General features: G+C 47.2%; 1 protein-coding gene across 3 annotated transcripts in view; it reads left to right on the top strand.

Annotated features, from left to right (window-relative positions):
- The first annotated feature begins 1256 nt into the window (after positions 1 to 1256).
- The window catches only part of CSE1L (chromosome segregation 1 like), a 106379-nt gene continuing 81873 nt past the window's right edge, over positions 1257 to 25762 (top strand). Inside the window, exons 1-3 of one of the 3 annotated variants that reach the window (XM_030213060.1) lie at positions 1257 to 1336; positions 16006 to 16092; positions 24323 to 24465. In XM_030213060.1, the coding sequence (XP_030068920.1) occupies positions 16008 to 16092; positions 24323 to 24465 (228 nt within the window). In that variant the 5' untranslated portion in view covers positions 1257 to 1336; positions 16006 to 16007. The other 2 variants (XM_030213058.1, XM_030213061.1) reach the window with 2 other exon arrangements.

The following is a 25762-nucleotide window of genomic DNA, read 5'->3' as shown; positions in this document are numbered from 1 at the left end:
GGAAGATGCACTAAAACAATCGTTAATGCCCGCTGCTTACCGATTCCTTAGTGAATCGGTAAGCAACAGGAATGCATCAAGGAAAGGGAATGCAAATGAGCTGCTTGTTGTAGCTCAATTGCATTCTCTATTCCCTCGGAAGCCAGTCGAGCATGCGCAGAGCAGCCAAGCGCTATGCTGGCTGCTCTGCGCATGCCAAATACGTCCAAAAAGCGCCTAATACCCATCTAAAAAAAAAAAAAAAAAAAGAACAAGCTGCGTGTCCCAAGTACCCGTAAGGGACTTAAACAAATTTTTTAAAAAGTCATGGCACCTTCGCTATGCCTGTGGCCGTCCCATGCGCCACCCGGGAAAAGGAAGACGCCGTGCCGCTCACCCCCTCCAATCACTGGCTGAGAGACCTAGCGGCGGAAGATGGACAGGAGTTGAAGATGTGGCCGATGGACGTCCTCAACTGCGGTATCCTGCACTTTTCTTGCCTGGGGTGGGCTCTCAGGGGTGGCGGCTGAGCTGGGATCACGGAAGGGAGGAACCCCCAAAGCCTTCCTGCAGCAGACCATGGAGGGGGTGAGCGGCGCGGCGTCTTCCTTTTCCCGGGCTGCACAGGGAGGCGCAGGGATAGCGAAGGTGCCGTAACTTAAAAAAAAAATTTTAAGGTTCCTCATGAGCATTTGGGACACGCAGCTTGTTCTTTTTTTTTTAGCTGGCTGTTAGGCGCTTTCCTATTGGTCTCCATGGGTCCCGTTCACAGCAGCCCCAGCCTAATGGGAGGTACAGACCTCCCGTTAGGTTTCCCACGGTAAGGGGATCGTAATACCTTAGTGCATCTCATTAAAATAGCCTGCAACAGTAGTGCAGCTCATTATAATACCCTTTGGATCATTTGCATTTCTTTTTGGTTAGCTGCTACCGTGACAGGAAAATGCCCTTTTGTGCATGGCACGGTTTACTACTTGCACTTGCTCGTTGAACTGGCTTGAACCAGTTTAAAACCCACGTTAATGGCTCGTTTGTGTTTTTTTAGTGCATCTACCCCTGGGACTGGTAGCATGGCATTTGTGTCCTGAATTGACCATTGTTGGAAACAAGTTACTTATGGCTAGACGGACCATTGGTCATGCGTTGACCCAGTATGGCTGTTCCTACGTTCTTTACGTTTCAACTCAGCGAATCGTCGTCCTGCTGCTGCACCCACCTGCCGGAACTGTGAAGCGCGAGCGGAGAGACGATCCGCCGCATTTCCGTCTCCGCATCCTCGAGCTAGGGGGCTTCCCCGTGCGCCACTGCGCCTGCGCGATGAGGTCAGCGCGCCATTTTGCCGGCGTTTGAATGTGAGGTGCGGAGCGAGCGCGCTGCTTGTGGTCGGGGCCTGGGAAGGACTTTTTACTCGGTGGCCACAGTCATTTCATCTTTTGTTTCCCTTTTGCATTATTTTGTTTGTTTGCAACGCTTGTCGCCCGTTAGTCAGGTAGGATGAAGTCTGGGGTTCCGGGGAAACGCTGGGCGGGTCCACAGCGCGTGTTTGTGGTGATGTTTTTTTTTTTTTAGTTCTCTCTCCCGGACAGGGCCTCACCTCGGCCTGGTCTGCGGCAAGCGCCCGGGCCTGTGTTGTGCCGTCTTCCTCTTTCCCCTGCCCGAGGTGTGCACACGGTATTTGCGGCCGTTATTCTGACAAAAGCCTGTGAGGGAGAAATAGGCACCTCTCTCTCTGTGCACCACTTTCCGTCGTAGTAGAGCGGTGGCCAGGGCTGCATAACCGGAGCTGTTGTAGAGTTAGAAATGTGGAAAAGAAACCCAATTAAACCAAAAATAAGCTGAATTGTCGTTTCTACCCGGGGTGTGTGGGTATCCCCCCACCTTACTCGGGGAGGGAGTTGGTCGAATTAGGGTGGGGGGGGGGGGGTTCTCGTTTTCTGAACCTGGGGCGAGGGCAGGGGCTGGCCGTCCTCCTGAACCTTTTCCACTCCTCGCACTACTACAGTGGGGGCGAAAACGATACCGTTTTGTTCTGTGGGGTTGGTGATTGGAAGAGGTTCTCTTGTTGTTGTTTAATTGGGGGTGAGAGGAGGGGGAGGACTCGACTGGGATGTGTCACTGCGTACCCTGTTCTGCTCTTGCAACTCTGTTGGCATGGGCGGAAGCTGGAAATGCAGGACGCACTGCCACTTTATTTAGTTGTTCAAAAACAGTTGGAATGGCGCTGTTTAATGTGTTTTGTTAGAAAGAATCCTTTGGGTCCTGGACTTACGGGCCGTAATGGTGGTGATGAGTGTGATCTGCTTCCGTTCCCGCCCCTGCGACGAGCTGATTGGTGGTGAAGCCTTTTTACTACAGCCAAACCTTCAAAAGTATTGGGGTTCTCCCCACTGTCAATTACACTTTTAAATCCCATCGGGGTTTCAGTGATTTGGTTCGTAACGTTGGGGGTAAGAACTAATAATAAATGCAAGAGGCCTCTGCTTTATTATTAGTATTGTTTAATTCCAGATCGTTCGTTCTTGTGTTTAGTTCCTGTATCGTAGGGGACACGGATGGACCGAGAAATGTCGTGTGTGACAAACAAACAAATATATATATATATATATATAGATCCTCATATCACAAGTATAGTGTGTTTGTATATACGCACACACACACTATGCTTGTGACATGAGGATCCTATTTGACTACCTGGCATCTTAGAAAGGCAATGACTCATGTGCTAAATGCATTTTTTAAGTAGCTAAAATATTGTACTCAGCTTTATGGGAAATAGGTGGCTTTAACCCATTAGTGCCCACTGTTCCCATATGGCTTATTATGGGAACATTGTTCTCTGGCATAAGAAGTTAGCCATCTTGCATTTTCTGGAGTATATAATTTTTCCTGCTTTCTCCTATGAGGATCCTACAAGCTAGTAGATTAACTTAGTTTTCATGGTAGATATGATAACTAGTGCTTTAGTGCTTGTTTTATGTTCTTAATCTTCTAATATAAATGACATTTTTATACTATTGTATTATAAATGTTTCACTCAAATTCTTATAGGTTTTCATATTAGGCAAATATTGGAAGGTGTGGTTAACACAGCAGTGTGAGTTTGTAAAAGCAAATACATTTAAAATTGCAATAGAATTATGGTTTCTGTTAACCCACTTGAATATGTCTGAATAAGGGTCAACAGACAGATTGTAGGTGATAACTTTTATATATAAATTTTTATTAGAACAAGAAACAGCTGTGCAATAAACTTCATACAGCAACCAAATACAATGAAATCATAGCCATCAAAACAGTTTAAAGTATTTCTCTCCCCCTCTCCAAGGGTCAAGGAGAATAAAGGTTTTACAGAATGATTTTAATTCGCTATCAGTGTCTGCTGTTGGGGGTGACCACCCCAAAGAGTGGTCCATTCTAGGGTCTAGATTAAAATCTCCCACCACTATAAGGGGTAGCGCCACACAGTGGTTACATTCTTACTTCAGTTTACAATAAAAAGATCGGTCTCTAGGTGTTGGGCCATATACCCCCACCTGCAGCCGAGGCCCTGTAGATCAAGGTGCAACCCCAAATAACGACCCCGGGTGTATTGAAAATTCTGCCGAGCAGGGCACAAAACGGTTTTCTGGAGTAAAATAGCTACCCTCCCTGATGCTTATCTGAAGGAGCAAAAGACTTCACCCACCTATTGCCACCTCGACTTCTGGTGCAAGAGGTGAGTTTCTTGCAGGCAAATCATATCTGCTCTATATCAATTCAGTGCCCCCAAGATTTTTGCGTGTTTGATGGGGGAGGTTATTCCCAAAATCGTGCAGCTTTTTTTTGTGCCAGAGGTGCAGGAATCCCAGAGAAGAAGCAGTGTGCATCTGCTCCTCATATCACATCCCCCGGTGATAACCTTTTTATTTACAGACTTAATATTTCAGTGTCAGATTAAAAATAGAGTGCTTCTGCTTTAATACCTACGTTTTCCAAGATACATATGTAGAGAAACCCATAGAAATGAAGGTGAAGCACTGTATGGACAAATTTCTCCCCTTAAAATCAGGATCGATGCCTGCCGAAGACAAAAGCAGAGAAAGAAAGACTCTGTACGAAGGACGACAAGATGGCATCCACGGAGCTGGTCATACACTTGGGCTTTCACTACAGCCCAAATCCAGCAGCTGAAAGAGGCAGTGTGACAAGTATTGGAGCCTCAGATGAAACAGCTATCAACCCAGTTAACTCATCTAGAATCTCTAGTCGCAGAGACAATCCAACAGATCTGGAAGAACGGGTCTCCGCCACAGAAGATATAGATGCAACAGCCGTGAAGCAGATCACAGCACTGGAAAATAAGGTAGTGGGGCTCAAGTTACAGACTGGCAATCTTGAAAGACGTTCTCAAAGAGAACTGTTTTGGATAGTGGGCCTATCCAAAACAGTGCCAGAACACAAGCTGATTGACTTTGGAGTTCATTTTGTCAGACAGTGTTGCACCATTATTCCTGGAAAGAGAGCACTGCGTGGGCTGGCTGCAAGATGGCAACAGTGGTAATCATAAAACTTCATAACATAAAGTAGAAATTTTGCAGGGCTTTCGCCAGAAAAGGAACACACTCACTTATGAAGAGACAAAAGTGAATATTTTTCAGGACTATTCAGTTATACTGCAAAAGCGCAGATGGCAATTTTCCCCAATATGTTAGAACGCTCTATATGTTTCTTTATCCGGCACTTTTGAAGATATTTCACAAAGGGTAATGGAGAATCTTTGCATCTCCAGGGGAAGCTCAGGAGTGTTTGCAGTAGATAAAGGATAACGTAGACTCTACTACTTAAGCTAAGACATCGATATTAAGAGTACATGCACACAATACAAAAGTTTTTATCAGTCATCAAATAGAATATCTGTATAGTTAAGGATTCACTAGTGCGGGACCTTATACATTGAAGTGTATTCTCCGATTTTCCATTGTACGAAGGAGCGATGGGGAATTTTTTCTTGGGGACTATTTTGGGAGGGATTTTGGGAAGGGGATAGGGAAGATAGAGGAGGGTTACAAGGGGAAACAGATAAGGTTTAAAATAACTGCACAAGGGGATAATGGGATGTAATATGCTAGTGGGCCAACAGGAAGAGGGAGAAACTGGTGGCAGAGAATAATACAATGCATTATTTCGTTGTCAGTGAGGCTGGGCACCTGAAGGCGTTGCAGGCAATGTTCCGGTATTTTTAGGTAGCACATGAGAATCTTGAAATGAGTGTTGGGAGACCAGGAATTGTGAGAGTGATTACACAAAGCATTCTTACTGAAGCGGTCGGGGGATCCTCGGTGCTCTGACATCTACCCCTCCCCCTCTGTTTATTCCCCCCATTCAGCAGCCGCCTTTGCCCAAGCGGCCACGGGTTAAGACCTTGCCAGATGTAGATGATGTCTCTATTGTTTCAGACGTGGATGACTGTGTCTTTTGGGGGCCTCAGATATTTTGGAAGAGTAGGAACTGGTGCCAGAGGAAGGGGGTGACCACGGCGACAAGCCTATTTCTAAAGGATGAGCTTTCCATCCTTATCGTCCGGACACTCGAGATTTTAGATCTCTTCTCCAGAATCAGTGTCCTGGCTGCCACCCACCCCACATAGAGACCAAGAGCCCCCCCCCCCCCAAAAAAAAAAAAAAAAAAAATTGTTTCACATTCATGAGGCTATGAAAGTCCTTATCTCGATGCAATGGGATATGCCGGACACTGGGCTGAGGGTGACGCGCGCCTCTATTCCTTGCCTACATCAGATTTGGAGTCCTTAAGACTGCCCACAGTAGTTCCTTAATCACAGCAGTCACTAAAAAGACCACTTTACCGGTCAAAGGTGGCACTGCTCTTAAAGACCCACAGGACCAAAAGTTGGAGTCTTCCCTCAAACTTTCCTTTGTGGCGGCTTTAAGTCTCAAGGAGTCCTGTGTGGCTTTCATAGGTGCAAAAGGCTTCTGCGACAGGCGAGCTCGTTGGCTTTTTGCCGGCCCTGGAATCTGGCGTGGCTTACTTGATAGATCTATTTTATGATCTGCTTCTGGCATCGACCAAAGAAGTTTCTTTGGCGGTCACAACTCAACGCTGGATTTGGTTGCGATATTGGGCAGCTGATGTAGCCTCTTAAGTCATTCCTTGCGAGGTTACCATTTCGGGGGAATCTATTCTTCAGGGAGGATCTGGAAAAGATTAAGGTGCTTAGTGATTCCAAGGGTCAGCATCTCCCTGAGGACATCCAGGGTGGGTTTCCAAGCTGGAACATCCCGATCTTGGTTCAGAAAGGCGAAGTGTTACAATCCAGGCTGTTCGGGGACCTTCCAGAGACCTCATTTTCTGCAAAAGTTGCAGCCCTTTCATGGGGAGCGCTTTCCTTCTGCCTTGATCTCTAGAGCCCAGCCCGCAGCTAGAGGTTCCCAATGATGGGGCCCTGGTCCATCCCCTGCCGATTGTTGGGGGACAGCTGTCCCCAATGGACCAGGGTAACTTCAGATGAATGGGTCTTGGAGGCCATCCGAGATGGCCGAAAGCTTGTTTGCCCGCCTGGTGGATTTTTTCTTGGCGTCTCCTTGCAAGGCCCTGCAGTGGTCCAAGAGACCCTTGCTGACTTGCTGTGGTTGGGAGCAGTTCGGCCTGTGTTCCCGACGGAGTTAGGCCTAGGCCGTTACTCCGTTTACTTTGCAGTTCCCAAAAAGAGAGGTTCTCTTCGCCCCATTCTCGACCTCAAGTTTGTGAATGAGGCCTTGCGGGTTTGTCATTTTTGAATGGAAACCCTCTGTTCAGTCATTGCTGTGGTACAGCCAGGGGAGTTTGTCCACTCTCCAAAGAGGCTTATCTACACATTCACGTTTGGCAGCCTCATTAGCGGTTTCTTCGCTTTGCAGTACTCGGTCAGCACTTTCAGTTCCAGGCTGTGCTCTTCGGTCTTGCTGGAGCTCCCAGGACTTTCTCCAAGATCATGGTGGTAATCGCAGCCTTCCTCAGAAAGGAGGGTATTCAAGTCCATCCTTATCTGGATGACTGGCTAATTCGGGCGTTGTCCTATGAGAAGAGTTTATGGGCAACAGACAGGGTGATGGTCTTTTTTGGTCACTAGGCTTTGTGATCAATCTGCCCAAATGTTGCCCCTCTCCTTCTCAAATTCTGGTACCTGGGGGTCATTTTAGACACTGAGGAGGGGCAGTATTCCTACTGGCAGCACGCAAGTTATGGCTGCAGAGTCGGAGGGACTGCTATGGGTGCTAGTGCCACAGGCCTGGGATTATGTTCGTGTTGGGCTCCATGGCAGCCATGTTGGATGCGGTGGTGTGGGCCAGGAGCCATATGTGACCTCTTCAGTTGCTTCTAGTCAGGTCATCTCTTTCAGAGGATTACCTGGGCCGGGTCTTGTGGTCTCACGTGCCAGGTGGGCCCTGCGCTGGTGGCTGCTTCCAGAGAACCTGCAAAGGGGTTCTCCCCTAGTGATGCCAGATTGGAGCCTCTCCAGCTAGGGAGCTCATTGTCTCGGACAACCCAGGGGACTGGTCCCCAGTGGAGGTGTCCTGGTTGATCATTTGGCTGGAACTGCCAGCGATTTGGTTGGTGCTCCGGGAGTTTTTCTCCTCCAGGGTTGTCTGATTCATTCCCTCTCGGACAATACAACAGCGGTAGCATACATCACAGGGGGCACCAAGAATGCTCCGCTTCCAAAAAGAGGCATCTGCTTTGCCTTTGGGTGGAGAAACATCTGTCCCTCTTCTCGGCAGCGTATATTGCAGAGTCTTCGAATGTGTAAGCGGACTACCTCAGTCGAGCTAAGCTGGACCTGGGAGAGTGGGAGCTCTCGCCACAGGCCTTTGCACAGATCATGGACCATTGGAGAGTTCTTGTGATCGATTTGATGGCCTGCAGGGCCAACGCGAAGGTGCCCCGCTTCTTCAGCAGAGGCAGGGAATTCAGTTCTCCTCTGTGTGTTCCAGCCATGGCCCACGGTAGGGCAAGTAGTGAGACGTATTGCAAGACATCAGGGTCAGGGTGATACTAGTGGCCCAGAATTGGCCCTGGCGCCCAGGGTACAGAGATCTCATCTGTCTGCTGGTCGATAGTCCGCTGCGCCTGTCCACCCAGCGCTGTCTTCAGATTCATGGACCCATCACCATGGAGGATCCCTCCTCCTTTTGGTCTCACAACCTGGTCCTTGAGAGTGTGTGTGTGAGGAGGAAGGGTTACCCTGACAGGGTCATTTCTACCATGCTACAGGCGTGAAAGCGCTCTACCTCCACAGCATACGCTTGAGTTTGGCGCACATTTGAATCTTGATGTTCCTCATCGGGTGTCTCTGTGGCATCAGCCTCGGTGATGGCGATCCTAGCCTTCCTTCAGGACGATCTCAATAAGTCTCTCTCCTTCAGCTCCTTGAAGATTCAGGTGGTGGCCTTGGCCTTTTTTCAGTGCCATCTTTAGGGCTTCTTGCTTGCCGCACACCCAGATATTATTTGTTTTTTCTCCGGGTGGTAAACCTCCTACGGCCGCCGCAGTTACCCATTGTCCCGTCTTGGACCCTGAACCTGGTTTTGCGGGCTATGCAAAGACCTCCATTTGAGCCTTTGGATCATTTCTTTGAAGGATCTCATGTTGAAGGCAGTTTTCTTGGTGTCCATTGCCTCAGCCAGGCAAGTGTCGGAGCTGTAGGCCTTATCCTACAGGGATCCCTTTCTCCGTTTCATGGAGGTGGGGGTCTGCATGCAAACGGTCCCACCTTTTTCTTTCGTCCAAGGTTGTGTTGCTTTTTCACTTAAATCAGCCTCTTGTGTTACCGGCGTTTGGTGGGAGGACCATCCATTTGATTTCTGGGCACTGTATTGTCTGGATGTGTGACGCATACTCATTCGTTACCTGGAAGCCACCAATGATTTCCATTGTTCTGATCATCTTTGTCCTCTTTGCTGGTCGCAAAAAAAGGGCAATGGCTTTGAAGGCCATGATGACCTGTTGGCTTTGGGAGGTGATTATTTCAGCGTACATAGCCATGGGAAGGTCTCCGCCCTTGCAGGTTTGAGCGCATTCCACAAGAATACAAGCAGCTTCTTCTGCCGTGTCTCATTTGATTTCTTTGGACAACATGTGCAGGGCATCTACGTGGGCTTCTGTGCATACCTTTTCTAAGCATTACAGACTGTACACGTTGGCGTGTCAGCACTTGGCCTTTGGCACATCAGTCCTCACTTCTGGGGTGGCACTTTCCTGCCCTATATGGAATTCTTTAGTATATACCACAAGTCTCTGGATTGATCTGTGGGACTCTATGGAATGAAACATTATTAGTCACAACAGATCAATTCAGAGGCCTGCCCTTGCTTATACTGTTTTAGAGTTTGTTGCAGATTTGTTTTTAGTTCCTGGTTCTGGACAGATTCCTTCATTTGGTTTATTTAAAAAAAAAAATGCCATGGTGGTGTCTCCCGCTAGAGCGGTGAGGTTCCTAATTGGTCTTTCTGGGGGCAGGAGAGTGTTCATTTCATTTGGATTCCTATTTCTTCCAGTACTTTGGTATCAACCATACTGAAGTTAAGCTGGCTGCACTTGACCACGTATAGCAAACCTCTGAAGTTTTCTCTATCTCCACTTGCTGACAGAGGGCCATAACTCAGAAGTCTCTGGACTGAGCCGTTGGGACTAATGGAAAGAAAATTATCATAGAAGGACTAATTTTTCCATGATTGCTATAGGTTCCCTTCACCTAGTGATGTTGCTTTATCCAGGACACTGCAACTGATAGTGCTGTCACAAATGTAGAAGAGAGGAACACAGGCATAGCAACATCTCTATTCTGTAGGTTACGTATTTGACGAAGGGCAATTTCCTTGTCATCAGCAGCAGATGAATCCATTAACTGATGGGTGTATCCGCCTACCAGTAGGTGGATATAGAGAACACTGAAAAGACACAGTGACCTTGGACGACTAGCCCCTTCTGCCTTCATTATATCTCTATCTCCCAGCAGGTGTGGATGTTGCTTGATCAGCTCCTGGATTTCTGCCTGGGGTGGCTCCTGTGCTTTGCCAATAGAGCGGGGGTGTTATGGCTGGTGGTGCCCACTTTGAAGCCATTCTTGGTTTTGTTCCCTGTCCCTGCCTTACCCCATCCCCCCCTCCTCCCAGAGTCCCTCTGTTGCTGACTGCCTCCAACTTTCCTCACAGTGTAAAAAAAAAAAAAAAAAGGGCGCGCTTATATGCGTTGCTGTTTCTGAGGCTTTCTCCAGAGATTCTGGTTCAGTGCAGCTTGACTGGAGCTCGTTGACTCGGTCTTCTGAGGTGAGAGTGGTGCCAAGCTCCTCCGGGGAGGTTCCCGTGGACAGCGTTCTGTGAGGGGTAAGTTTTGGCGTGAAGCTGACATTTTATTTCTATATTTCCATCCAGCTGGGCGATGGCTGCTGAAGGAGTTAAGCGCTGCTCCCGCTGTGGTAAATGCAGGTCAGCAGCTTGGCTTTGTAGTATGTGCTCCTTAGATGCTCATGCTAGTATGAGCATGGCGAGCGGTGATTCTTCCCGGTCGATGGAGCTGGCAGTGGGCACCATTTTGGAAGCACCGCGAGACTCGACCCTTGCTGCTGCGGAGGAGTCTGAGTGCAGGGGGATGCCTCGTTCCGAGGCTGCTAGAGGAGCTACTTCCTCCGCTTCTCCTAATTCGGGGGCGGAGGGCCAGGGTGAGTTTTTCTCCCCTGAATTTGTGCGACTTATGCATAAGGCCTTTATGTTAAAAAGAGCTCCGCCGGAGGCGTCTGACACTACGTGGCGGACTGGATTCCCTCCAGGTTTTGATAGCTCAGTGTTGGCTGCAGAGTTTCCTTCTTCCCCCTAGCGTTGGACTGATGCTAAACGTAGACGGGTAAATTCCCCGTCTGAGGATGGCGCCTCTCCCTTTTCCCCCCTGTGATCAGGCTGTGGGGAGTCGGAGGGGTCTGGCAGGCCCTCATGGACGGATGATCCAGATGAGGGTGCCTGTTTGCCATAGGACTTTGATGATCCTAAAGCGGTACAGATTTTCCACCGCGACGAGCTGCCAGCTCTCATTTCTGACGCCTTGCAGACCCTTTCTATTGAAGATCCGGCCGAGGGAGATTCCGCCTCTGTTAATCCTAGGATGGCTAGTACTAAGAAGCCTTCTCAGGCTTTTCCTGTGCATGACTCTATCCAAGAGCTTAATTCAGCTCAGTGGTCTGACCCTGATGGGCCTTTGAAGGTAGCCAGGTCTATGGGTCATCTTTACCCTCTGAGTGAGGATCACTTGGTCCTTTTTGGGATGCCTAAAGTGGATGCGTTGGTCACGGCCGTGACTAAAAAGACCACTCTCCCGGTGGAGGGAGGGGTCGCTTTGAAAGATATGCAGGACTGGCGACTAGAATCCACGCTGATGCGGTCCTTTGAAATCTCGGGCCTTTCCTTAAGGGCAGCTATTTGCAGTTCCTATGTAGCCCGGGCCTGTCTTTTCTGGTTACAGCAGGCGGTTGATCGGCCCGAGGATGGTGCGGGTTCCCTCTCTGAGGTTGGCCTGTGTATGGAGTCTGTCCTGTCCTTTTTGGCTGATGCCCTTTATGATCTGGTCAGAGCTTCAGCTAAGCAGATGTCTGTGGTGGTTTCTGCCCGCCGCCTTCTTTGGCTGCGGCATTGGGCGGCTGACATGGCCTCTTAAGCAAAGGCTGGTGAGGTTACCCTTTCGGGGCCTTCTGTTATTTGGCGAGAAATTGGAAAAGATTGTTAGAGACCTAGGGGACTCTAAGTCCCAACGGTTACCTGAGGATAGGCCGAGGTCTTCTTCCAAAAGTCCTGTTTTTCCCTCCTCTTCCAGGCCACGTTTCCGCAAAGCTCGCAGGTATCGCCCGGGGCGCTCTGCTGGGTTTTCTCAACGTGCCCGTTTTCAGCAGAGGAACTCCTTTCGCTCGGGCAAACGTTCCGCAGCGGCCAGTCAACAGCCAGGAGTTCAGGGGCGTCCTCCACAATGATGGGACACTGGTCCACTTGTCGATTCCTGCAGTAGGGGGTCTTCTTTCCCTCTTCTTCGAGGAGTGGACCAAGATTTCTTTGGATCAGTGGGCTACTGATTGGAATTCGGTGGCCCAGTGAGAGCCGCTTTTATGGAGTCCCGATGCGGCACTACCGTCAAACGGGTGGCGGTAGAGGAGACCTTGCAAGTGTTGCTGCAGCTCGGAGCGGTGATTCCGGTGCCTCCCACCGACCGCAGCTGTGGTCGCTACTCTATTTATTTTGTGGTCCCTCGAAAAGGCGGGTCTTTCAGACCGATCCTCTACTTACGAAGAGTCAATGAGGCCCTAAGAGTGCGACAGTTTGGCATAGAAACCCTGCGCTCCGTCATTGCGGTGGTGCAGCCAGGAGAGTTTCTCACGTCTGTAGACCTCAAGGAAGCGTATTTGCACATTCCTATTTGGCCCCCGCATCAGCGGTTTCTTTGGTTTGCGGTTTTGGGCCTTGCCTTTCGGCCTAGCCACAGGTCCCTGTACCTTTTCCAAGGTGATGGTGATGGTAGCTGCCTTTCTCAGGTGAGAGGGTATCAGAGTTCACCCGTATCTCGACGACTGGCTCATCAGGGCGGATTCGGCAGACGAGAGCCGAATCGCCACGACCAAGAGTTATAACTGTTCTTCAGACTCTGGGCTGGGTGATCAATTTGCCCAAAAGTCACCTGACCCCCTCTGTCTCTCGAGTATTTGAGGGTCCGGTTCGACACGGCCTCGGGGTTCATCTCTCTCCCCGACCACAGGCGATGCAAGCTTCAGGATCAGGTCCGTCTGCTCCTGCAGATGCCTCGCCCTCGAGCTTGGTGCCTGGTGATAACGGATGACAGCCTTTCGGGCTTGGGAGCTCATTGCCAGGGAAGCTATGCTCGGGGTCAGTGGACACCAGTGGAAGCGGGGTGGTCCATCAATCGCTTGGAACTGAGAGCGATATTCCAGGCTCTCATGGCCTTCCACAAGACTCTGAAGGGGCTTGCTGACCGAGTTCTGTCAGACAACACGACAGCGGTGGCCTACATTAGTCAGGGCGGCACTCAGTGCAGGGCCCTGGCCGTGAAGGCTGCTCAGATTTTCCACTGGGCCGAGCTCCACTTGCATCTGCTGTCCGCAGTTCACATAGCAGGTCAGAGCAACGTGCAAGCCGATATCCTCAGCAGACATCAAATTGACCCGGCATGAATGGGAACTGGCAGAAGAAGTTTTTCTTCAGATTTGTGCCAAATGGGGGACTCCCGGATTGGATCTTATGGTGTCAAGCATAAACGCCAAAGTCCCTCGTTTTTTCAGCAGAAGGAGAGATCCTCGCTCGGCGGGGTTGGATGCACTGGCTCAACCCTGGTCCTCGGGCCTCCTGTATGTGTTCCCTCCTTGGCCCTTGATAGGGCGAGTCCTCCTGTGGATTCGACTGCACCGAGGATTGGCGATTCTCATCGCTCCGGATTGGCCAAGGCATCCGTGGTACGCGAATCTCCGTCGGATGCTGGTGGAGGCTCCACTTCCTTTGCCTCTGGTGCCGAACCTGTTGGTTCAGGGTCTGGCGACTATGGAAGATCCCTGCCGATTTGGTCTTACGGCCTGACTCTTGAGAGGACGCAATTGAGAGACAAGGGCTACTCTAACAAGGTCATCTCCACTCTCTTGCAGGCCCACAAGCGGTCTACCTCTGCAGCTTCTGCTCGGATCTGGCGCAAGTTTGAGGCGTGGTGTGTTTCAAAAGCGGTCACACCCACGCGGGCTACAGTCGTGCCGGTACTGGACTTTTTGCAGGATGGCTTACAAAATGGCCTGGCTTACAATTCCCTTCGGGTTCAAGTGGCAGCATTGGCATGCTTCCAAGGGAAAGTCTCTGGCTTGTCCCTTGCTGCTCATCCGGACATTGTCCGATTTCTCAGAGGGGCGCTTCGGCTCCGTCCTCCCATGCGGTCGCCGTGTCCGGCCTGGAACCTGGGGCTGGTGTTGAAGGCTCTTCAGTGTTCACCTTTCGAGCCGCTTAGGCGAGCTTCTGAGAAGGATATGACTCTCAAGACAGTCTTTTTGGTGGCCATGACATCGGCTAGACGCGTATCTGAGCTTCAGGCGCTTTCCTGTCTGGATCCTTTTCTCCAGTTCTCGGAGTCCAGGGTAACGGTACGTACAGTGCCTTCCTTCCTGCCTAAGGTGGTTTCAGCATTTCACCTGAACCAGCCCATTTTTCTACCTTCCTTTTCTAGGGAGGACTTTCCGGATTCCTTCGGGCAATTGCGTCTTTTGGATGTCCGCAGGCTCTGTTGCAGTATCTACAGATGTCAAATGACTTCAGGACTTCTGATCACCTTTTTGTATTGTTGACAGGTCCTCAACGCAGGTGTAAGGTGTCTAAGGCCACTATAGCCCGTTGGCTCAGGGAAGTCATTTTTTCTGCATATCTGCTTTCAGGACGGTCTCCGCCTGAAGCATTTAAAGCGCATTCCACGAGAGCGATTTCCTCCTCGTGGACTGAAATGGGTGTCTTTTCTCTTCAAGAGATCTGTCGTGCGGCTACTTGGGCTTCTCAGCTCTCGTTTGTACGGCATTACAGACTGGATGTTGCAGCGAGGCAGGACGCGCATTTTGGAGTTCAGGTGCTTGCTCGTGGAGTTGCCTGTTCCCACCCTACGTAGGGAGTGCTTTTGTACATCCCATCAGTTAATGGATTCATCTGCTGCTGATGACAAGGAAGGGAAAATTAGGTTCTTACCTTGGTAATTTTCTTTCCTTTAATCACAGCAGATGAATCCATGATCCCTCCCTGTCTGGTTTTGTTTTTTGTTTGGATCTTTCATGCAGATATTGTATCTCATCGGGAGTAGTTGACCAGTTCTCAGAGTTTCTACATGCTGTTCTATTGCAGGAGGTTGAGGTCGTCCTTCCTTTGTTTGGTTATTGCTCTGGTTCTGGGGCGTTTGTTCACTGTGAGGAAAGTTTACATTATTTTACCTTTCTTATTCACTGTGCTTTGGAAATTTCATATACTGAAGGCAGAAGCGGCTAGCCGTCCAAGGTCATTGTGTCTTTTCAGTGTTCTCTATCTCTACCTGCTGGTAGGCGGATACAACCCATCAGTTAATGGATTCATCTGCTGTGATTAAAGGAAAGAAAATTACCAAGGTAAGAACCTAATTTAACCATCTACCCTTTAATGTAGTCTTTTGTACTGTTTATGCACTGTTTAAGAATTTCACTGAATTCTTAACTGAAAAATTTATGGAATATACAAATGTTTCCTGGAAGCATTTTCTAGATTTTTTTTTAATCATTTCCATAGTGCTGTTTCTTCACCTTTCAACGTTGGAAACATTTAAAGACCAATTGATGCATGTTTGCTGTTTTCCTATTACAACCAATAAAATGTATTATTGGATTTAATATTTTGACGTGGAATTTTCTCCCCTCCTAATTGTACTTGCATGCTTTCTCTAAGTGTGATGTGTTAGAAAAGTTTACTGAACACCTTTTACTATTTTATTATAAGTACTCTAAAGCAGCATTTCCCAAGTCCAGTCCTGGAGTACCCCTTGCCAGTCAGGTTTTCAGGATATTCATAATATTCATTAACTTGATTTGCATACACTGCCCCCATTATATGCAAATCTCTCATTTATATTCATTGTGGATATCCTGAAAACCTGACTGGCAAGGGGTACTCCAGGACTGGACTTGGGAAACACTGCTCTAAAGTTCTGAGAAGCAGCAGTAGCAACTTTCTTCTTCCTCTTTTGCTTTCAAAAAAGACATGGTGTAAATGAAATAAATACTAGTGTCTTCTAAAACTTGGTATCCAGCTCATACACTTCTTATTAGTACCATGCAAATGTAACTATGGCCAGATCTTAAATGTCTGTTCCAACAGAGTGGGTGTTTATTCTGTGTCCTTAACCAGACTGGTTCACCAGCACTTTGCATATATGGATGTTTATGTAGTATGACGTAAAAGCTTAGTTGCTTTTGGTTAAATTTAATGTGTAATGAATGCATTTCATGATTTTTAGCTATGGAGCTCAGTGATGCCAATTTACAGACTTTGACAGAATACCTGAAGAAGACACTGGATCCTGATCCTGCTATAAGACGTCCAGGTATCCAAACTCTTAAAGCAGAAAATTACATCTTTATTGCTCTTCTTTCAGCCTTCAATATGCAGTGATACTTTTGTGTCTTAAATTGAAACAAGGAAAGTTCTGAATTCAGAAGAATCCGTGGTAATGTATTTGCTATACCAAAGCAGCTCTTATGATACAATGAGGTATCTGTTCCAGAGCTGTAGAAAGCATAGCAGAAATTACATAGTAACATAGTAGATGACGGCAGAAAAAGACCTGCATGGTCCATCCAGTCTGCCCATGACAAACTCATATGTGTATACCTTACCTTGAATTTGTACCTGTCCTTTTCAGGGCACAGACCATATAAGTCTGCCCAGCAGTATTTCCCGCCTCCCAACCACCAGTCCTGCCTCCCATCACCGGCTCTGTTACAGACCGTATAAGTCTGCCCTCCCCTATCCTCGCCTCCCAACCACCACCCCCTCTTCCCCCCAACTGCTCCGCCACCCAATTTCAGCTAAGCTTCTGAGGATCCATTCCTTCTGCACAGGATTCCTCTATGCATATCCCACGCATGTTATTGGTATGTTCTATCATTTTGGGGTATGTTAATGTAATGGAGAAAAAATATTGGAATTCAAAACTGAGAAGAGAAAAGATTTGTGAAGTAAAAAACTTGATAAGTGGTGGTATGAAGGGAGGAGGCTGCGACTTCTTAATAGCTGTGCTAAATGTAGCTGTAGCAGTAGTTCTGCCCTCGTGCTTTGAGGTGATGGTCTTTTTTTTTTGGGGGGGGGGGGCGGGGGTTGCCGTCACTTAGCTGAAGACCATAGGTATTACTGTACTGTAACTCTGGGAGTTAATTGTGTTTGTGACGTGGTGTGTACCTACAATAGATCAAGGAATGCTGCAGTTGCATGTTCTGATGTATTATAAATGAAAACTAGTCTTGGATTGTTTATGGTATCACTGGTGGAAAATATTAAACACACTATCTTGCATTTTTGTTAAAAAAAAAATAAAATCACTATGAAGTTAGTTTGTAGGTCTAGTTTTAGGAGGTAATTTTATAAAGGATATTTTGTGATTATGCTAGTGTATTTCATATGTATAAATAAGTGCTATTACAAGTAGGCGTATGTGCAACTCAGGTAAGAGCAATCACAAAATAAATTATGTGTTAGAAAATGTACACATAATACATACATACATACTTAGCTAGCTCTTGCACTAGTATAAGTGATGCAGCCACATTTTAGCCATATCAGCTGCTTTTGTGCTGGTAACTTACAAAGATGCATAAAGTAATAAAACTTTCCATACTGTCCCACAGATCAATCCAGAGACTCGTGGGTTATGTCCCTCTACCAGCAGGTGGAGATAGAGAACTTCAGAGGTTTGGTATATATGGTCACGTGCAGCTGCCAGAACCTCAGTATTCTTTCTATCTAGCAGGTAGAGGAGGGCTATAACTGTGCAGCTCTGGATTGACTGGCTCCTTTCCCGTCCCCAGGTAGTAGTAGTAGCCTGGTCTTTGGAGTTGAGGCATCTTGCTAGGTACAACCAGTGGAGCTGTGTCCCTTCCTTCCCCTCCTCCCGACAGTCCCATAGCTGTTTGAGCTTCTGATTGAGTGCTGGCCTTTTCCTTCCTCTTCTGTCTCTTAAAAAAAAAATTGTCAAGCCAGGACCGACATTAAGTGGCGGTGCTCTGAGCTCCGGCAGTGTTGGGTGCGCAGCCTCTTAGTGGGTGTGTGAAAGTTCATGTCTAATCCATTCGAGGTGGTTAAGCGCTGCTCCCGGTGTGGGAACTGGCGATCAGCGTCGGGATCATGTAACTTCTGTGTGCTGGTGTCCGCGCAGGCCACACTGGATGAATCAGCTGAGTAGCGTACTACGGAAGGCAGTGCAGTGTCTTGAGTCTCTTGGCGGGAATGTCAAGTTTCTCAGTGATGTGCGCTTCGGCGACCACTGTTTTTTTCTGTGGACTAATGTGCAACACCTGTGGCTGGGTTAGGCCTAGATAAGGCAGTTCAGCCATACTTTTTCCCTTAGTTTGGAGATCTTGGGGGAAGCTGCAGGAGATTTAATTTTGAAGCAGCTCCTTTTTTTACTGGAGTTTGTTCTTCTCATTCACAAAGCCTTTTTATTGAAGGGGGCGGGAAACCCTCAGCTATCCACTGTCCTACCCTCTTCTCAGAGACCTCCCCCCCCCCCCCCCCCCCAGCACGCTTGCCTAAGCAGCAGCGCTTAGAGTGTCTGCAGGATTCTGATGTGGCCTCTGGGGAATCTGATACGTGGGATGACACCTCAGGGGCTTCACTTGCAACAAGCTTAGAACCTCTTGAAGATGGGGAATTGCTGCCGGACGAAGGGGATGACCCCACGGCAGTGAGATTGTTTAGGCAGGAGGAACTCCTGGAGCTCATTATCTGTGCTCTAGGAGTTGTAAACATTTCCTCCTCGGAGTCAGCGGCTGGGCCATCAGTTGCACCTTCTATTATGTTCGTCACAAAAAGATCCTCAAAAAACTTTCATATTCATGAGACTATGAAAGTGGGATTTGCTGGATTCTGGCCTTAGGGTAGCCCGTGCTATGGCGCGTGTACCAGTTTTCATCGGATGAACTGGCAACCTTATGTTTGCCTACAGCTGTCACAGCTGTCACAAAAAAGACCACCCTACTGGTGGAAGGGGGTATGGTTCTTAAGAACCTTCAGGACAGGAAATTAGAATCATCCCTCAAGATGTCTTTTGAGGTTGCGGCCTTGTGCCTTCAGGCTTCGGTTTGCAGTTTTTATGTGGCCCACACTTGCCGCTCCAGAAGTCATCTTCCCCTGATGACCTAGCAGCCTCTTTACTGGCCTTGGAATCTTGGCTGGCCTTTTTAGTGGATCTCATTTATGATCTCCTTCAAGCTTCGGCCAAAGGATTTTCTTTGGCGGTGACGGCTCAATGCTGGGTTTGGTTACGCCATTGGGTGACTGATGTAGCCTCTAATTCACGCCTGGCACACTTACCTTTAAGAGACAAGTTGTTGCTTTGTGAGGAATTGGAAAAGATAGTGAATGTCCTTGGGGACTCCAAAGGGCAGTGTCTTCCCATGGATAGGTCCTGATCTGCGTGATGGTCTGGAGCATCTCATCTCCAATTCTGGGAGGCTAAGCGGTATCGCTCTTGGGTATTCATGAGCCTTTCAGAGGCCCTGTTTTCAGCAGAAATCGCAGTTCTGCAGCATCAGCCCCTCGAATGCAACCTGCCGCTTGAGGTTCTCAATGATGGGGCCCTGGTCCATCATTCATTGGGGGGACAGCTGTCCCTTTTTCTGGGGAAATGGACCAGGGTAACTTCAGACAAGTGGATCTTGGAAGTCATTCGAGATGGTTGCAAGTTCGAGTTCGCTCGGTCTCTGCCGGACTTCTTCTTGGAGTCACTTTGCAAGACTGTTGCCAAGGTGGAGGCAGTTCGGAAGACTCTAGCCGAGCACCTCTGTTTGGGGGCAGTTTGACCAGTAGACTCGGCAGAGCACGGCCTCGGCCATTACTCCATTTACTTCATGTTCCCGAGAAAGGTGGAGCACTTTGGCCCGTCCTCAACCTCAAGTTCGTAAGCAAGGCTTTAAGGGTGCGTCATTTTTGAGTGGAGAACATCCGGTCTGTCATCGCAGCGATCCAGCCGGAAGAGTTCTTGACTGGATCTCAAGGAGGCCTATTTGCCCATTCCCATCTGGTCCCCTCATCGGCGTTTTCTTTGTTTAGTGGTGCTGGGGCAACACTTCCAGTTTCAGGCCATGCCCTTTGGTCTAGTGACAGAACCAAGAACCTTTTCCAAGGTCATGGTGGTGGTCGCCGCTTATTTGCGAAAGGAAGGCATACGGGTCCATCTTTACTTGAACGACTGGCTGATTCGAGCTCCTCCTTACGAGGACAGCGTGCAGGCAATGGAGAAAGTTGTTGCAGTCCCTTGGTTGGGTCATCAATTTCCCCAAGTGTCACCAGACACCCTTGCAATCTCTGGGGTACTTGGGGGTGATCTTTGACATGCCTCCAAAGTCAACCTATTACCCGTCCCAACCATGGCCTATGGTGGGATGGGTAATGGGGTGCAAATTCCTGGCACTTGGGTCAGGTGATTTTGATAGCTCCACATTGGCCCAGATGTCTGTGGTATGCAGACTTGGTTCGCCTGTTGGTCGACCGACCTCTGAGTCTTACGGGTCATCGGGGCCTGCTGAGGCAGGGGCCCGTGTCCATGGAGGATCCATTCCCCTTTGATCTTACAGCTTGGCTCTTGAGAGGGTTCGCTTAAAACGGAAGGGTTTTCCTGAAAAAGTGATTACTACAATGTTAAGGTACGAAAGCGCTCCACTTCCATAGCCTATCTGCGAGTCTGGCATACCTTTGAGTCCTGGTGCTCTGCTGCGAGCCTTACAGCTTTGTCAGCCATGGTGTCTTCTATCCTAGCCTTCTTGCAAGATGGTCTAGACAAGTCTTTGTCCCTGACTTCGTTCCGCGTTGGCATGCTTCCGGGGCTGTCTGTAGGGTACTTCTCTGGGTTCTCACCCAGACATAGTTCATTTCCTCCGTGGGGTGAATCATCTTCAGCCATCATGGTTGCTTATTCTTCCAGCTTGGAACCTCAATCTGGTACTGCATGCTCTGCAGAGGCCTCCCTTTGAGCCATTGGGGTCCTTGTCGGTGAAGGATCTCGCACTGAAGACGGTATTTTTAGTAGCCATTGCTTCAGCTAGGCGAGTTGCAGGCTCTCTCCTGCAGAGATCCTTTCCTTCATTTCACAGAGGCTGGGGTTTCCATTCGGATGGCCTCCTCCTTTTTTCTGAACGTTGTGTTGCGATTTCATTTGAATCAACCTCTTTTCCTTCCGGCGATTTGCTGAGAGCATTATCTGACCGAGTTTCGGGCACTCCGTTGTCTTGATGTTAGGCACATTCTTATCAACTACTTAGGGGTCACCAGTGACTTCTGTCTGATCATCTTTCATGCTTCATGTCTTTTCGTGCTTCATGTGAGTTGCAAGAAATGTGAAATGGCTTTGAAAGCCATGGTGGCCCGGGGCTCAGAGAGGCGTTTTATGGAGGCCAATGTTGCCGTTCAGATGGTCCCCTCTTTTTTTCCCAAAGGTTGTGTTGTGATTTCATTTGAATCAACCACTTTTCCTTCCGGCATTTCGCTGAGAGGATTATCCAACCAAGTTTCAGGCATTCCGGTGTCTCGACGTTAGGCGCATTGTTATCAAATACTTGGAGGTCACAAGTGATTTCAGTCAGTCTGATCATCTTTTTGTGCTTCATGTTGCAAGAAAGGTGAAATGGCTTCAAAAGCCATGGTGACCCGGTGGCTCAGAGAGGCGATCTCGTTTGTGTACTTAGCCATGAGGAAGTCACCTCTGTCGCACCGTAAAGCACATTCTACCAGAGCACAGCCTACTTCCTTTACGGAGTACTGGTTCATTTCTTTGGATAAGATTTATAAAACGACCATTTGGTCATTGATGCATACGTTCTCTAGGCATTACAGAACTGACATAGTGCGTCAGGAGGTGGCTTCCTGCCTAAAGTGGTTTCAGCATTTCACCTGAACAAACCCATTTTTCTTCCTTCCTTTTCTAGGGAAGATTTTCCGGATTCCTTTTGGGCAATTACATCTTTTGGATGTCCGCAGGGCTCTGTTGCAGTATCTACAGATGTCAAATGACTTCAGGACCTCTGATCACCTTTTTGTATTGTTGTCAGGTCTGCGGCGTGGCGGCCCGGCGTCTAAGGCCACTATAGCCCGTTGGCTCAGGGAAGTCATTTTTTTCTGCCTATCTCCTTTCAGGGCGGTCTCCGCCTGACGTGTTTAGGGCGCATTCCACAAGAGCGATTTCCTCCTCGTGGGTTGAAACGGGAGCACCCTCTCTTCAAGAGATCTGTAGTGCAGCTACTTGGGCTTCTCAGCTCTCATTTGTCCGGCATTACAGGCTGGATGTTGCAGCGAAGCAGGACGCACATTTTGGAGCACAGGTGCTTGCTCGTGGAGTGGCCTGTTCCCACCCTAAGTAGGGAGTGCTTTTGTACATCCCATCAGTTAATGGATTCCTCTGCTGCTGATGACAAGGAAGGGAAAATTAGGTTCTTACCTTGGTAATTTTCTTTCCTTTAGTCACAGCAGATGAATCCATGATCCCTCCCTGGCTGACTTATTTGTTCAGTTCTTTCATGCAGATATATATCTCATCGGGAGAAGTTGGAAGCCAGTTTTCAGAATTTCTACATAGTTTTATTACAGGAGGTTGAGATCGTCCCTCCTTTGTGTTTATTATTGCTCCTGTTCTGGGGCGTTTGTTCGCTGTGAGGAAAGTTTGTTATTCTACCTTTATGATTCACTCTGCTTTGGAAATTTCAAATACTGAGGGCAGTTGGGGCTAGCTGTCCAAGGGTCACTGTGGTTTTCCAGTGTTCTCTATCTCCACCTGCTGGTAGGTGGATACAACCATCAGTTAATGGATTCATCTGCTGTGACTAAAGGAAAGAAAATTACCAAGATAAGAACCTAATTTTCCCTTTCCGCACTCTTTTAAAGACTCATCTTTTTCAACAGGCATTTTCAGTTTAGCTGTGGATGATCCTGCAGTGAGAGATTCAAGAACTGCTTGAAGTCTGGATGTAATTATTTGACTATTTGTCTTCTCTGTTTCATTTATGTATTTACCTTTTACATCTTTTCACATCCTTTATGAATGATTTCCTGAGAGATGATACATTTGTACTCTTCCCCCCTCCCAAATATACATTCCTTCTTTCCTTCATGGAAAATGAAATGTGAGCTAGGAAGTTTGCTTGCCCTCCTTTGTGGTGGAAGTTACTACTTCTGTGGACTGGAGACTCCACAAGCTGAATGTCCAGAGGACGCTACTACAGTACCTGAAAGAGATGAATGAATTTTGCCCCTCTGATCTCCTCTGTCCTTTTTCATGGCCCTAGGAGGGGCCAGGTGGCCTCTAAGGCCTCCATAGCAAAGTGGATCAAGGTGGTATATCGAGACTGCCTACATTTGCAGGAATCGTCCAGTACCTTAGGGTCTGAAGACCCACTTCACACGGGCTCAGGGCATTTTGTGAGCAGTGGCTCCTGAGTTGATTTGTAAGGTGATGACTTAGTTTGCTCCATTTCTTTGTCAGACATTATTGGTTGGATGTGTTTGCCGGGTCTGTTTGGACTTTCTGTTTGGACTTTGGCAGAGCTGTCATTCAGGGGCCCTTGTTCTCCCACCCGTAGATCTGCTTTGGTACATCCCACTTGTGCAAAACAGTGTAGCCAGATGCTAAGGAAAGAGAAATTCTTACCTAATCATTTTCTTTTCTTTGGTCAGCTACACTTCTCTGCAACTCTCCATTGGAAGTATTATCTACACTGTTCCCTTAACAGTTAAAAAAAAAAAAAAGTTTGTTTCACTGTTTACAGTAATTTGGGTTCCCATGAGATTGCTGTATGCTGGAGTATGCAGGGTAGCTAGTGCCACTCTGGTGGTTTTGCTAGCTTAATTCTCATTGCATATATAGTTGTTGATGGGGCATGGGTGCATTACAAAAATGAGTCTTCTGCTACTTTGGCAGATTCATACTGGATCTTTCCAGGGAGTACCACAGACTAATACTGGTAAAGACACTGGTAAAATGTAACTTTTTTTCCTCTCTCTCTCTCCCATCTGTTGATAGGAAGGGATACCACTCACTCGTCTTGCCTGATAATTTTCTTTCCTTTAGTTAGCTACACTGTTCTACACATGTCTCTATTTACCAGTTTTAGTATTACATACAGCATATGAGTCACATTGAGAGAAAGAGGACAGACCACTTGAAGAAGCAGTATATGAAATGAACATCAGGTTTTTTTTATTAGTTTTTCTTAGAACATTATTGCTCTGGGTTTTACATCAACTTTGTACCTTATAGATTTCATATTAATTTTCCTAGGTGTGCATTGTCACTTTTTGCTTTTGTTTAGTCCACTGTACTTGATTGATACTGTTAGAAGCAGTTTGTCCTATTTTTTCCATTCAGAAATGTAAGGCTTTGAATGTATATTGATTGAATATAATATTGGGTGTTTTCTAACAGTGGGTATTCTGTTCTCTTTGGGAAAACAGGCAGCTAGCATAGACTGTATTTGTTCTGCCTACTAATCAAGTTGTTTTTGTGAACTAACATTATTCATTTCAGTGGAATGCATTTCAGGAAATTATATTGCAAGATTTTTTTTTTCCAGCTGAGAAGTTTCTTGAATCGGTTGAAGGAAACCAGAATTACCCGTTGTTACTTTTAACACTCCTAGAGAAGTCACAAGATAATGTCATCAAAGTGTGTTCTTCTGTAACATTCAAGAACTATATTAAAAGGAACTGGAGAATTGTAGGTATCCTAGTGACTTTTAACACACATGAACTGTAAGATTTAATTGCTGTAGACAAGTGCATTCATGTTTATCGGGGGAAGGGATTTGAGTTTCAGAAATTGTCTGAATGTAAAAAGGCCGTTTGCTAATGTCGTCTTTGACTATGAGTACTGTCATCGAGAGAGTAATTTTACTTAAGAATTAAGGATGTATATATATGCCTGGTGTGAAAAGATGAGGCACCCAATTAAAACTTGTGGAGAGCAAAGGGGTGATTAAGTCTTAGTTTTAGAAAATAAAACATCTGTATAAAAGGAAATATTTGAGAGCAGTGATTTTACGGCTGCAATGCATGAGATGATATTGAGCTATGTAATATCTTTTCAAGTTTTATTTTTATTTATTGAGGTTTATTAACTGCTTTTAAGAAGAGATCACCCGGCAGTATAAGACAGGTATAGCTTGGCATAAAACTTGCAATTGTGTTAGCAGCGCAGTAGTAGTAAAATGAGCAAATGTAAGCATAAATAGTCAATGAGATAAATTTGGAGACAGGCAAATTAAATTCTAGTACTAGCAATAACATGCTACACTGTCAGAAATATGCGTATTAAAATAGTACAATAGAACACTCATAACAGACATGATAAATGACAGTGTACTAATAACTGTAATAGGCTCATGGAAGAACATTCATATGGCAGGTATGATAGATGTAAGCACAATGCCAGATGCAACACCTTAATAGGCAATGCCTTAAAGCATTCATATAGCACAGATATGTTGACTCACAATGTCAGTGGGATACAATGAAACATCTTAATAGGAGGCAGCCCAGGGGATAAGTGCAGTTGACATATAGACAGACAAGATGGTTGTATGTAGACATGCAAGTTTAGTGTGTAGCAGTCATTACTTTCTGAAATGAAGGCCTCCATTATATGTATAATACGGCATATGGAAGGCTTATTTTTCTTGTGTTTTACACTGAAGCACTTGTTATTGCATGAAAGATACAATTATGAAAATGTCATATTAGCCTAGGAGTAGTTCAGTTTTTAACATGAAGCTTGGTGCTTTTCATGCTTGCTGTTTTTGCAGGGTTGAGCTGTGAAGATCTGTGTTGTTTCAGTCTTTCTGGTGCACTCAAGATAACACGTTATTGCAAAAATGAACGTGGGTGTAAATGGATGTGCAGTCGGCCTAGTGGTTGATATGCTGTACTAAGTGCAGCTATTGATTCAAATGCCCTGCATGACACAGGGAGCATTAGCAAGAAAGGGCATGGAAAGGTTTGACTACAGAGGGGTGTTC

Source organism: Microcaecilia unicolor, chromosome 8, assembly GCF_901765095.1.
Source record: "Microcaecilia unicolor chromosome 8, aMicUni1.1, whole genome shotgun sequence".
NCBI lineage: Eukaryota > Metazoa > Chordata > Amphibia > Gymnophiona > Siphonopidae > Microcaecilia > Microcaecilia unicolor.
The sequence above is the reverse complement of the archived record's forward strand: the minus strand, read 5'-3'. Positions and strand labels throughout refer to the sequence as shown.